At 42.9% G+C, this 13,482-nt stretch overlaps 1 protein-coding gene across 3 annotated transcripts in view; it reads left to right on the forward strand.

Annotated features, from left to right (window-relative positions):
- The window catches only part of OCRL (OCRL inositol polyphosphate-5-phosphatase), a 54,728-nt gene that overhangs the window by 16,550 nt on the left and 24,696 nt on the right, over window positions 1-13,482 (forward strand). For all 3 annotated transcript variants that reach the window (XM_043974290.1, XM_043974291.1, XM_043974292.1), the window contains exons 9-14: window positions 811-912; window positions 1,854-1,968; window positions 5,716-5,832; window positions 5,938-6,119; window positions 8,033-8,144; window positions 13,072-13,181. In XM_043974290.1, coding sequence (XP_043830225.1) covers window positions 811-912; window positions 1,854-1,968; window positions 5,716-5,832; window positions 5,938-6,119; window positions 8,033-8,144; window positions 13,072-13,181 — 738 coding nt within the window. The remainder of the gene's footprint in view (window positions 1-810; window positions 913-1,853; window positions 1,969-5,715; window positions 5,833-5,937; window positions 6,120-8,032; window positions 8,145-13,071; window positions 13,182-13,482) is intronic.

A 13,482-nucleotide genomic window follows, 5' to 3' on the forward strand; every position in this document is an offset into this window, starting at 1 on the left:
ATTTTATTCCTTTATGGTCACCTCTCCTCAGAGTCCCATCCACCTTTGGAGCCATGACAAGATCTTTTAGGTTAATAAGAAAAAAGTTAAAATAACCTAAACTAAGAGACTGATTTTCTTTTTTTCTTTTTTTTTTCTCTTTTTTTTTTTTGTGGGGCAATGAGTGACTTGCCCATGGTCACACAGCTAGTAAGTGTCAAGTGTCTGAGGCCGAATTTGAACTCAGGTCTTCCTGAATCCAGGGCCAGTGCTTCATCCTAGAGTCTTAATATACATGAAAATAACTTTTCCTTTCTCCAAGTTATTCCCATCAAATAGCTGCTAGTTACTCTAGATGTAAGAATTAGGAATGATAAACAAGTAAATCAATTGTCCTGTGCATTTAACTTCATTTTTCTTTGTGACCGTGGGCAAGATTCTTCCTTTTGCTGAACCTCAGTTCTTTTTCTGTGAAATGGGGATAATCATACCTACACTGCTAGCTCACAGCATTGTTCTGAGATGCTTTGTAGGTGAGTGCTTTGTATTAGCACTTTCAACATGCTAGACAAATGTGAACTGTTATTAGGTGATGAATGTGGCTCCTAGAAAAAGCAGGTCTGGTGTATTTATGGATGCCAGGAACAGGGCTGTTTGTTTGCATGTCTGGCCAGATTGTGAAATCCTGTTTGAAATAACTTTTTCCCCTGAGTGCTGCATCCTCCAATATGGGTGATATAAGAAAATACTTTATATCGGTTCATGTTTAGATTTTTTTTGTTTTTTGTTTTAATTTTTTAATAATCCATTTTGGTCATTGATGTGTACCAGGTTCTTTGTTGGAACATGGAATGTTAATGGTCAGTCTCCAGACAGTGCTTTGGAACCCTGGCTGAACTGTGATACTGATCCTCCAGATATTTACTGCCTTGGGTAAGGAATCCCATTGTCATTTCCCTTTGCCTAATTGTCTGGGGCCAAGATAATCCTCTCCTTCATTGTGTTCCTTCTTTAGAAAAATCCTGTTGGTTAAACACTCACGATCTATGAGAACTAGCAGTATGAGTTGACTTACGGGGCGGTTCTGTATGACTAGGAACAGACTGGTCATATGTATGACATAAGGAAACATCTTAGCCGACTCCAGAGAAAATCATACTTTGAGGGCCAATTTTCAAATTCTCAACTCAGTAACCATCAGCAAATCCAATTGTAGAAGTGACTATAAAACATAAAACCAATCACCCAAGTTAGTTACAATTGGATGTATGTTGACTTTATTATGATAAGAAGAATGTCCCCTTCAGTTTCTTTAACTGTTGGGTTTAATTGCTGGTGGTGTTTTTACACAGTTGATATTTGTGATGGGATTGGTCTAATTCTGCCTTCTTTATGTCTTTGTGTAAGTCTCTCCATATTTCTTTGTATTATTTTTAGTGACACAATAATAAAACATTCTATTTCATTGATACTCCACACTTTATTTAGACATTCCCCAATCATTGACTCGTGTTGTTTACAGGGTTTTGCTATTAAAAATGGAGTTTCTATGGATACTTTAGAAGGTTTCTTTTTTTAAAAAAATCTTAAAAGCCAGAGTTTGAGGAAATTTTGTAGCAATGACTTCCGCAGATCTCAAAGCCAAACTTCCTTTCCCCCCTTTTGGATTTTTTTAATATGACTTCTAAATATAATGTTATAATCTTCAGAAAAGAAAGTTCCAGGTCATCACTGGATAGTAGGGTGACTAGAACCATTCTAGGAAAGTTCTGACTGTTTTTCTCTTCCCTTTTTAGATGTTGTATTTCTGGACTTGAGAGGGAATGGGTTAGAAATAGCTAACAGTATGTATTAACCTCTATATTCCTTGTTAGGTTTCAAGAACTGGATTTAAGCACAGAAGCTTTCTTTTACTTTGAGTCTACAAAGGAGCAGGAGTGGCTGACGTCTGTGGACAGAGCCTTACACTACAAATCCAAGTATAAGAAAGTAAGTCCAGTTGAATTTTCTTTTCTTTCTTTCTTTCTTTCTTGGCAGGGCAATGAGGGTTAAGTGACTTGCCCAGGGTCACACAGCTAGTAAGTGTCAAGTGTCTGAGGCTGGATTTGAACTCAGGTCCTCCTGAATCCAGGGCTGGTGTTTTATCCACTGCAGTGCCACCTAGCTGCGCCGAATTTTCTTCTTCAGCAGGGGGTTTATGAGCAAGTTCTCTTTGATTCATAACTTGCTTTAACAGGATACCTGAAATGAAATTTGTTCTAGCCTAGAATAATTAGAAATGCCAGAAAGATCCAGTCCCTCCATTACTTGGGTAAAAATTGCCCCAAGACTGAAATTGTTTTTAGATAATGTGGTCAGATTTAGGTATTTTACTCAGAAAATCACAGAACTTCCCAAATTGGAAGGGCCCTTCTACAGAGGCCAGCAGATCCAAGGTCCATTAGGGTCCAAGACCCCCCTACAGGGACCATTAGGTCAAAGGTCCATTAGGTCAAAGGTACCCCCCTACAGAGGCCATTAAGTCAAAGGTTCTCCAGGTCCAAGGCTGCACCCCCTACAGAGGCCCTCAGATCTCTGAACCTGAACAAGAATCACTGCTAGTAAAGAGGAACTAACTACCTTTTGAGGCAGCCCATTCTACTTTTATTATCTCTTATAATTCTCTCTAAAAACAAATTCTCTTTCAGACTTCTTTTCTCTTTTAAAATGTTTTTCCTTTTTTAAATTAAGTGCTACTCCAGAGAGATTTGCAGTTTCATTCTTTCTAGAGCAGCAAGTTTTAAGTTGGAACTCATGTTTTCTTTCAAGTATTTTAATCACCATATTTCAATATAATTAGTTTCTTTTGTGGTCCTAGGTTTATGCTTTTTAAAACCTTATTCTGAGAAGGGGGCCCTAGGCTTCACCACTTCACCAGACTGACTGCCAAAGGGGTTCAGGAACCCACAAAAAGGTTAAAAAGCCCTTTGCTAAGGGCTTTAGTCCACAATGCAGAATTGTTCCTTTCATTTAGAGGTTTCTCTTCTTTTTCTTTTATCCCTCAGTGTTTTAGGACCTGTTTTTTTGTTGACTCATTTCTCAGTTCTCTGCTGGTTTCCCATAAAGTGTTCCCAGCAAGGATTTCCTCACTTTGCCCTCTTTTTTGTCATTGTGATTTTTGTCTTGGTAACTTTCTTGCTTTTCTCGAGGTAATGAAGTGTCTCAGGGCTTTGACACAGCACTGACCCAGTCATCTGGCTACAAGGCCGCATTCCACTTTGGGACAGCTTGGGTTTTCAGGAATTTTCTTCTTGATATTGAACAAAAATGTATCTCTCTGAAACTTCTTCCCATGGTGCCTCCTTTTGTCCTCTGTGGCCAAGCAGAATAATTCTAATCCACTTTCCCAGGACAGCAATTTAAATACTTGAAACTAGCTTTCCTGGACCTTCCTTCCCTCCTGCTCCCACGGCTTGTTGTCTTTGAGCTAATCATTCTTATCTCTTTCAACCAGGTCCCATGGGGCTTGGGCTCAAAGCCCTTCAATACCCTGGTTCCTTTTCTGGGTGCTCACCAGCTGATCATTGTGCATCCTAAAATGTAGCCCCCAGAACTGAATACTCTATTCAGCCTAACCAAGGCAGAGTAATTGCTAAGGTGCCTTTGGTGCTAAAATCCAATGCACCAGTGAGGTATAGGGAGAAAGAACATTGCATCAGGAGACCAAGGTTCAGGCTCCAGCTTTGCCACTTAGTACCAGTTTATCCTTAGCCAAGTGGATGATCTCTAAGGGCCTTTTCCATTGTCCCTGTGTCCCTCAGAGGAGCAGTGAGCAGTATTCTTTGTCAAGGTGGGGTGGCTTGTTGAACTTTGGAAGATCTGTATGGCAAAAGTTGCTTGTTAAGCAAAGCAGTAACTTTGCTTACCAGTCTTTCATCTTGGCGTCTGTCAGCAGAAATCTTTCTGCTTCTTTTGAAGACTTCCATTGGGTATCAGCTTCCTGAAGGTGCTGGCATATTTAATTCCCATAGGCTTTCCTTCTTTCTGACTCTTCTTTTAGACTCTCCACATTTCAGCCACATCTGTAGTTCTGTGCCTGAAATTAAATGATTAAAGTAATATTCTTTTTTATATGGGATGGCTTGCTGTGAAGCGGGGAGGGAAGGACACTGGGAGAAACTTGGGTAATGTAAAAACAATAATTTAATCTTAATGAATAAATAACAAAATGATTATATAATAAAATTTAATAAATAAAACATTCACTAAATTTAACAATAAATCACATTTAAATAAAGAATAAATAAAGCAATGAAGTTTATTTTAAACAAATAAGATAACTGAAGTCAAAAGGATGAGGGCATTTCACAGATGGAATGGCTTTTGGGAAAGAGGACTGAAGCTGGTACAGGAAAAAGACATTTGGCCAGGACAAGATCAGCTCTTTTCAGTCTTCTTTTGCACTAGCTGATTTTCAGTCTCATCCTTTACGTATTTGTTCTTTCATCTATGAGACTCACTCCCCCACTGATGCAGATCATCGCCCCTCCCCACTGTATTGGATGTCTTCATGGGTGGCTATGGGCCTCCCCCCATTCCATCCCCCCCCCCAAATTCCCTTTATCCCCAGGAGGGAGACCATGCTTCGCAGCGCCTGAGCTTGATATCTCTCTGGCTTGGTTCAGGCTTTGCCCAAGCTCATGGTCCTTTGGTGTAGCTTTCAGAAGCCCAGGGGCACTTGAGAAAGAAATGTTCTGCTTGGTCCAGATATTTACATTCTCATTTTCCAGTGGACTGTTTTTTTTGGGGGGGGGGGCGGCAGGGCAGTGAGGGTTAAGTGACTTGCCCAGGGTCACACTGCTAGCAAGTGTCAAGTATATGAGGCCGAATTTGAACTCAGGTCCTCCTGAATCCAGGGCTGGTGCTTTATCCACTGTGCCACCTAGCTGCCCCTCAATGGACTCTTAAAGAACAAAAAGTCTCAAGGATTCAGGTTTAGGAATCAGTTCCCTGATGTTAAAAATATTAGAAAGAGGCAGTATGGTGTCATAATTTTCAGGTCAGAGGATCTGAGTTCTAGTGCTGGCATGGGTACTTATTAGCTGGCCATTTATTAGTTATCCTGGACATGGCATTTTACCTCCTCACCTTCAGTTTCCTCATCTTGAGAGTCAGCATTGAATTGGCTAGAAAACCAGCCTTGAAGTCAAAGACCTGTGTCTTCTCACCTGTAAATAAAGGGGTTAGCCTTGAAGGTCACCTCTAAATCTCATGCCTTTAGTATAAATCCTGCCTCTAATAATACATTCTAGAGTTAAGTGAACTTGGCCAAGTGGTTTTACAGCGCTCCAAGTTTAGCAGTTAGAGCTGGGTTGGTGATCTGCATTGTAGAGTGAGGCCTTCCCAATAGTGATGAAATCACAGGGCTGACCAACAAAAACATTGCTGTTCTGTACATTTCAGAGTTGGGGAGAAGAGAGTGCTTAGTAGACCTTAAAGTGCTCTGTGTATTACAGGTAATCTTAACGATTGGTATCTTCCTTAACCTTTTGTTTTTGTTTGTGTTTTTGTTTTTGTTTTTTTGAGGGGCAATGAGGGTTAAGTGACTTGCCCAGGGTCACACAGCTAGTGTCAAGTGTCTGAGGTTGGATTTGAACTCAGGTCCTCCTGAATCCAGGGCCACTGCTTTATCTACTGCTCCACCTAGCTGCCCCCCTTCCTTAACCTTTTAAATACTCCCTTCCACATCTCTCTCAGGTTCAGTTAGTCCGCTTGGTTGGAATGATGCTACTTATATTTGCCAAAAAGGACCAATGTAAATACCTCCATGATGTCGTGACAGAAACCGTGGGAACTGGACTCATGGGAAAAATGGTAAGTTGCTTTGGATTGGAAGTAAACTCTTTATCTGAGCTTATATGAAATGTCCTTGCTCTCTTGGCTTTTGTGATAATTGTGAATAATTGCTCTTCCCACCAGGGTAACAAAGGGGCTGTGGCCGTGAGGTTTTTGTTCCACAACACTACATTTTGCATTGTCAATTCCCACCTGGCTGCCCACGTGGAAGACTTCGAACGTAGAAATCAGGATTATAAAGACATCTGTTCCCGAATGACTTTCTTGGTCCCAAATCAGGGTCATCTGAACATCATGAAGCATGAGTGAGTATCTAGCTCTGCTTTAGCTTCCTAGGGGCATGATGGGATTGGGTGGAAAGCTTGGCTGTAAACCATGAGGTGATATCATTTGACAAGATGGAGCAGAAAGAGAAGGGAGGTTCTCAGGAGTGGTGGTCTCCTGGGATCATAGGCTTAGGTCTGGGAAGGACCTTACAGGTGGTAGAATCATAGCTCTAAAGGTGAATGGGCCAGGATTCTAATCCAGAGGCCCTGACTCCATACCAAACACTCTCTTACAGAGCTTAGTAGACATTGTTCCAGGGAGCTCAGAAAGGGATGCAGAAGAGGTCTGTTGGCAGGCACCAAAGGGAGATTATATTCTTTTTTTTTAATAAAGTATTTTATTTTTTTCCTGTTACATGTAAAGACAGTTCTCAACTTTTGTTTATACAAGCTTTCCAATTTCAGATTTTTCTCCCTCCCTCCCCCCTCCCCTAGACATCAGGTAATCTGATATAGGTTTTATATTTTCATATATATATAGGGAGATTATATTCTAGGAAGGGGGGGACTGAGGGAACTCTTAGGCGTGGGGATTTGAAGGGGATAGAAATCAATCATTTTGAAAGACTAGAAAGTAAATATGGAGGATTTTTAGGATGTTGGGGTAGGGAGTGAAGGGGAAGGGAATGTGAGTGGCTAGTATAACTCAGGGCTTAATATACAGGTGACAGTTAGTGATAGACTGAAGTCAGTTGGGAGTGGATTGTCAGTGGTAGAACAATTAGGAAATGAAAGGTTGTGTGTGACTGAAGTGTAATTAAGGAAGTTGGGGGATATGAGGTGAGGTGAGTAGCCAATTGGACTATCAGATGATACAGAGATCTGGGAATATCAGGATCAACATCAGATGAGGTAGTAGGGGGAATGGTAGGTAAGGATAACGATCATATTTGCTCAGATCCAGACTCTGCCAGTAATGGGAATTCAGACTAAATTCCACAGTGGTAAAGACCAAAGCCTTAGAATTTCGAGTCCTTCAATTTTCTTTGGATTCTGTCCGTTTGAAGACACAGATTAGATCAGCAAAATGCCCCTTCATCCTGTGTGACTGTGGGCAAATCACTTGGGCTCTCTGGGCCTCAGTTATCTCAGTTCTAAAATAAGGGCTAAATGATGTCAAAGGTCCCTTCTACCCAATAGACTATCCTAAATAATCACTTTGGAGGTGGAACTTGAGGTAGCCAATTGATGAGAGAATGAATGCCCTTTGAAGTGCACCTCAGGGCTCCCGTCACAGCAGCACATTTGGGGACCTATTGTGAAAGGTCAGGAGTCTCTGGGCCCTGTGGCATGACAGGCTACTATCTCCCATGCCAGAAAAGAGATACCCAGGCAGTGTGCCAGTGAAAGTCACAGCCCTAGAGCCAGACTGGGCCTTGGAAACAGGAGACCCCACCCAAGAGCCTTGACACTTGCTTGTCCTGCTACAGGGAAAAGTCTTGTAGCAAACTTCCAGTTTTCCCTCTCCTGAGGGTCTGGTAAAAATCTGAGATGGGTCTGAGAAATACAACTCATTTCCGAGTCTTCTAACTCCTTGACTTCTGAAGCATATCTCTTGGCTTCCTTGCCCCACCAGATTTGAGTGGGGGAAGGGTGGTGGTGGTGGTGTATGGGAGTGGAGTTAGGGGTGGCAGGGAGGGCCCTGCTTTCCTAGTAATTTTGCAGCTCTTTGTGTTTCTCGGGTGTGGCTGTCCACCCTCTGTAGGGATTTGCAAGGCAGAGCCTCTCTAGCTTCTGGCCAAGAGATGCTAGATGAAATCCAGAGCATTAGCAACCTCCCCTCCTTCCATCAGGTGCCCTTAGGGAGCTGTTTTGACAGAGACAAACCGTGTCCTCTGCTTGAGTTTGGCTCTTCATTCCTGCTTTTCTCTTGGGTTTGTCCTTCCCCTCAGTGTTGTCATCTGGTTGGGAGATTTGAACTACAGACTCTGCATGCCTGACGCCAATGAAGTGAAAACCCTTATTAACAGGAACGAGCTTCCAAAGCTCTTGAAGCTAGACCAGGTGAGTGAGTGGCTCCTGTTTCCCTTCCATAGCCATTCTCTATAGGAGAAGAGAGTGAGTGACTAATGAGGGAGGAGGGCCTGGTGGCTGTCCAAGTTGGGGAGGTGAGTGTCTTGACTTGGAAGAGTATGTGTAATCATTGGGAAAACAGCTGCATGTCCAGTCATTCAGCACATATGGATGATGGATGGTGGCCCACCCCACGGTTGTACGCCACCAGATTGGATGCTGGGGAATGCAGATTAAGGATTGGATAACAACTCTCATCTCAAGGAGTTTCCTTTCTAATTGGGCAGCCAAAACAGACACATACAGCACAGTAGAAATTAGAAAAGTGATTGGCCACAGGATGGGGAGTGCTAATCAAGAAGAACTTCCTGGAAGAGGCCAGCCTTGAGCCCATATTTAAAGGAGGGGGAGAGGTAGTTGGACTGTGGGAGGAGATAGGACTGTTCCATGATGATTTAGCAGGCTGAGCAACTGCTCTGGAAAATGGGAGGGAGGGGCCAAGTGTGATAACTGGTGGGAGGTACCGAAGAGTTTGCCCAGGCCAAGTGATGGAGGTTGATATACTGTGGGAAGTGAGAGCAAGCCAGTAAAGGGGGTGGGGGTGGGGACACTGGAGAGATGTGAAGGCTCCAAAATTGGTTTTGAAATTTTTCTATAAATCTCAGTTTGGGGGAAACTTGACTCTTATTCTTTTTTTCAGTGGCAATGAATTTGTTTTCCAGTCCCAAATGTGACTTGAGGATTTCTGAATGAGATAAATCTTTGTTAAAAAAAAAAAGTGGGGGCAGCTAGGTGGTACGGTGGATTGAGCACTGGCCCTGGAGCCAGGAGGACCTGAGTTCAAATCCGGCCTCAGACACTTAACACTTACTAGCTGTGTGACCCTGGGCAAGTCACTTAACCCCAATTGCCTCACCCCCGAAAAAAAGTTCTTAGCACAGTGCCTGGCACATAGTAACTACTTTATAATTTCTTATTTAACCCCCTTTCCCTTAGGGAGAGAGCACACAGTGAGAATTTCCCAGCATGGTATCATGGGAAGGTAGAAGCCTAGGAGTTGGGAGACTTGGCTTCAGAGCTGAGCTTGGCCCTAGCTTGTTGGGAAGCTTGAATCATGTCACTTCATTCAGATTATGTTTTTGGTTTGGGTTTTGTTTTGTTTTGTTTTTTTTGTGGGGCAATGAGGGTTAAATGACTTGCCCAGGGTCACATAGCTAGTAAGTGTCAAGTGTCTGAGGCCAGATTTGAACTCAGGTCCTCCTAAATCCAGGGCCAGTGCTTTATCCATTGGGTCATCCAGCTGTCCACACTTCAACCAGTTTAACAAATATTTATTAGGTGCCTGATCTTTGTGCTAGGCACCAAGGATCCCAAACCCAAAACTAGTCTTTCTCTTCTCAAGGCACTTCCATTTTACAGGGTGAGTCACCATATAAGCAGTTAATTGGAAGAGGGAGAGAGCAGGGCAGCTCAGTCTTATTAGAGGTGAACTAAGGGGGTCTAAGAGTTAAGAAGCGAGTCCATTCAAAGCATGGGGAGCAGACTGTGCAGAGACAGAAGGGCAAGAGATGGAGTTTGTATTTTATTGTAGAGGTAATAATGAGCCACTGACATTTCCTGAGCAGGGGTGTGACAGAGTCAGACCTTTGCTTTAGGAAAACTATTTTGGAAGATTGTAACGTGTCCATTTTGGACATGTTGCTTTTGAGGTGCCACTGATGTGACACCCAAGGGAGATGTCCAGCTTGCACTTGGTGACAGAGGAATAGAGTTCAGGAGAGAGATTAGTACTGGAGCTATCAGTATGAAAGTAGTCTGCATAGAGAAGAGTTTGTGAGATGGCTGAAAGAGGGAAGAGGACTGAGAATGGAGCCTTGAGTAACATCCACAGTTAGAAGGCAGAAGATGGAGGATTGAGAAGGCATGATCAGAAGGGTAAGAGGAGAACCAAGAGGGAACAATGCCACAGAAACTTAGGGGAGAGTGGTCAGTAGTGTCAAATGCTCCAGAAAGGTCAAGAAAGCAAGTAAGGAGGGAGGAGAGACCAGTAAGAGTGAAAGTGTTAGAAGCCAGATGGCAAGAGGTGGAAGCATCTAGTGTAGGTGACTATTTCTCAAATTTGGGCTGTGAAAGGGAAGGAAGATAGATAGGATGATAGCTTGAGGAGGGATAGAAAAGTCAAGTGAAGGTATTTTCTGGATGGAAGACCTGGGCAGGTTTGAAGATAACAGGGAAGAGGCAAAAGTTGAAAATGAAGAAGTGGAGATGATTGACAGGGCCAAGTCCTGGATAAGTGGGAGGAGGGGATCAAAGGTACAAGTGGAATCCTTGAGCTTGGTGTACAGAAAGGCTACCTCTTCCTCAGCCATGAGAGCAAAGGAGGAGAGAATGGGAGACAGCATAGAAGGGTTTTGAGGTGTGTGAAGAAGATAGAATTTGTGATGGATGGTCTCTGGGTTTTTGGTTTTTTGTTGTTTTTTTCCAGTAAATTGGATTTGGAATCTTTTACTAGGGTGTGGTGTTAAAAGGCTTGAAGAGAGAATAGATTTGGAACAGCCACTTCACAGTGGCTGTGTCAATGAGAGAAAAATAAACACATTGGGGGGCAGCCTGAGATCCTAGTTGAGATTGTTGTGTTGTTTCAGTTGTGTTTCATTCTTTGTTCTTGGTTGTAATTCCAATTCCTATGCCCTCTGGTCCTTTAATGTAGAAGCTGCCAGATCTTGTGCTATCCTGACTGGGGTTCCACAGTACTTGAATTCTTTCTTTTTGGCAGCTTGCAATATTTTCTCCTTGACCTGAGAGCTCTGGAATTTGGCTATAATGTTCCTAGGAGTTTTCCTTTTGGGATCTTTTTCTGGAGGTGATTGGTGGATTCTTTCAATTTCTATTTTAGCTGCTTCTAGAATTTCAGGGCAATTTTCCTCGAGAATATTTTGGAAGTGTTTCATTCTTTGTTGACCCCATTTGGGGTTTTCTTGGCAAAGATACTGAAGTGATTTGCCATTTCCTTCTCCAGCCCATTTTACAGATGAGAAAACTGAGGCAAATAAGGGGAAGTGACTTGCCTAGGGTATCTTCTCTAGTGTCTAAGACCAAATTTAAAATTAGGTCTTTCTGATTCCAGACCCAGTGCTCCAGCCACTGCAGCACCACCTAGTGCCCACTTGAGATTAGACAACATAAATTAGTGGTGAATCCAGTGTCAATATTCAGTAGTACCTGACTAGGAGTAGAGAAGGTGAATGGGGTGGTGGTAACCAGGTTTGAGGTTCAGGAAAGTGTGAGCTGCAGTAGTACACAGGGGTAAGGTATTTAAGGGCAGAAGGCGGGGTAGAACTGAATGGTTTCTGACAGGTTTGAGATCCCAAAGGAAGGAAAATTAGACCAGACTACTGACTAGAATTTGGGGAAGAGTGTAAGCTCGTTAAGAGTAGGGCTGCATAGGGGCAGTTAGATGGCGCAGTGGATAAAGCACCGGCCCTGGATTCAGGAGTACCTGAGTTCAAATCTGGCCTCAGACACTTAACACTTACTAGCTGTGTGACCCTGGGCAAGTCACTTAACCCCAATTGCCTCACCAAAAAAAAAAAAAAGTAGGGCTGCATAAACAGATCTGTGAATGAATCATTTGCATAGAGATGATAATTGCATCTGTGGGTGCTGATGAGACAACTGAATGAGAAGGTATAGAAGGAGAAGAGAAGCAGGCCGAGGACAAAACCTTTGGGATACCCGCAAGCTGAAGATCCAGTAAAGGAGGCTGAGGAGGAGGAGTCAGACAGGTGGGAAGAGAACTAGGAGAAAGCAGTGTCAGGAAAACCTAGAGAGAAGAGGGTGGTTGGCACTGTCAGAGGCCGGGCAGAGAGCTCAAGAAGGGTAAGGACTGAAAAGAGACCTTTCGACGATCATTGGTAACTTTGGAGAGGGAGGTTTCAGTTGAACGATGAGGGAAGAAGCCAGAGTGCAGAAGGTTTAGAAAAGAATGAGAGAAGAGGAAGTAGAGGCACTAATTGTAGAATGGAGGATGTTAGCTAGAAGGCAAAGGACCCATCAAGTGAGGGGAGACATGGGAGTGTTTGTCGGGCCGGAGGGAAGTAGAAGATGGAAGATGAATGAAAGAGTGGGGATAATGAGTGGTGAAGGAGAAGTTGGAAGCCTTCTGAGTGACAGGAGATGAGGAGGGGAGAAGAGGGAGCTGGCAGTGAATGGCATTATATATTTTACTGAAGTAGGAGGTGGGGTTCTCAGCCAATACTTGTCGATTGAATAGATTTAAGAGTGTTGGAGGGAGAGCTATAAATTGTGGGAGTTGGGTTAGATTCTCTCTTAAGTCCCTTACAGGCTCCAACATTCTTGGATTCTCTGAATCCCTGTCCTTAAAACTGCATAGAATACCCTTGTCAACTTCTACTTTGACATTTGTGTTATGGTGAATTCTAGGACTGATTACCCATGCCGCCCCACCCCCCATCTTTTCTCTCTCTCTTCTGCTCAGCTCATCTTTTAGCTATCTTGCTCTCCTAAGCAAAGAGAGTAAAGTTCAAACCAATCAATTTTGCTACTTGTATATCACCATGGTAAAAAGAATTGATTGAGCAGGAGCTTGAAATTCAGTCCCATCCCTAGAGGTAAAAATCACTGGTAGAAGCCAGAGATTTAATTTTTCCATCTTATCCTTGACCCTCATTAGCTCAGAAAGATGGCTGGGTGCTACTAATGAGCCTCTTGCCTGGAATGAGATGGGTGCTTTAGAAATACCCAGAGGAGCTGTCGATTTATAAGATGGAAAACTAATTGTCTTTGTTTCAGAGAGCTTTGGGGACTCTGGAAATGGGTAATTAAAAACTAGGAGAGAATGGTGATTAACTTGTTTGATAGGGCATACTAAGACAATGCTTTTTTTCTCTCTCTCTAGCTGAATATTCAACGTTCTCACAAGAAAGCATTTGCTGACTTTACAGAAGGTGAAATTAGATTTATGCCCACCTACAAGTTTGATCCAAAAACAGACAGATGGGATTCCAGGTAAAGTAGGAGCTACCTCCTGGAGTAATTTAAGGCCTGATGGAGTACACCTTTGAAACATTCTAAATCTCTCCATAGCATACCAGTGGCAAGAAGAATATCGTATAACATTTGAGCAGTTTTTGTTGGGGCAGATTTGGGTTTTTAAGGAATGGTTTTAAATATAGATGCCCTCAAGGGCAGAAGTGAGGAAGAAACCATTATTTCCTTTTCTTTCTTTCTTTTCTTTTCTTTTCTTTTTTTTTTGGTGGGGCAATGAGGGTTAAGTGACTTGCCCAGGGTCACACAGCTAGTGTCAAGT

This window comes from Dromiciops gliroides, chromosome X, assembly GCF_019393635.1.
Source record: "Dromiciops gliroides isolate mDroGli1 chromosome X, mDroGli1.pri, whole genome shotgun sequence".
In the NCBI taxonomy this organism is placed as follows: Eukaryota; Metazoa; Chordata; class Mammalia; order Microbiotheria; family Microbiotheriidae; genus Dromiciops; species Dromiciops gliroides.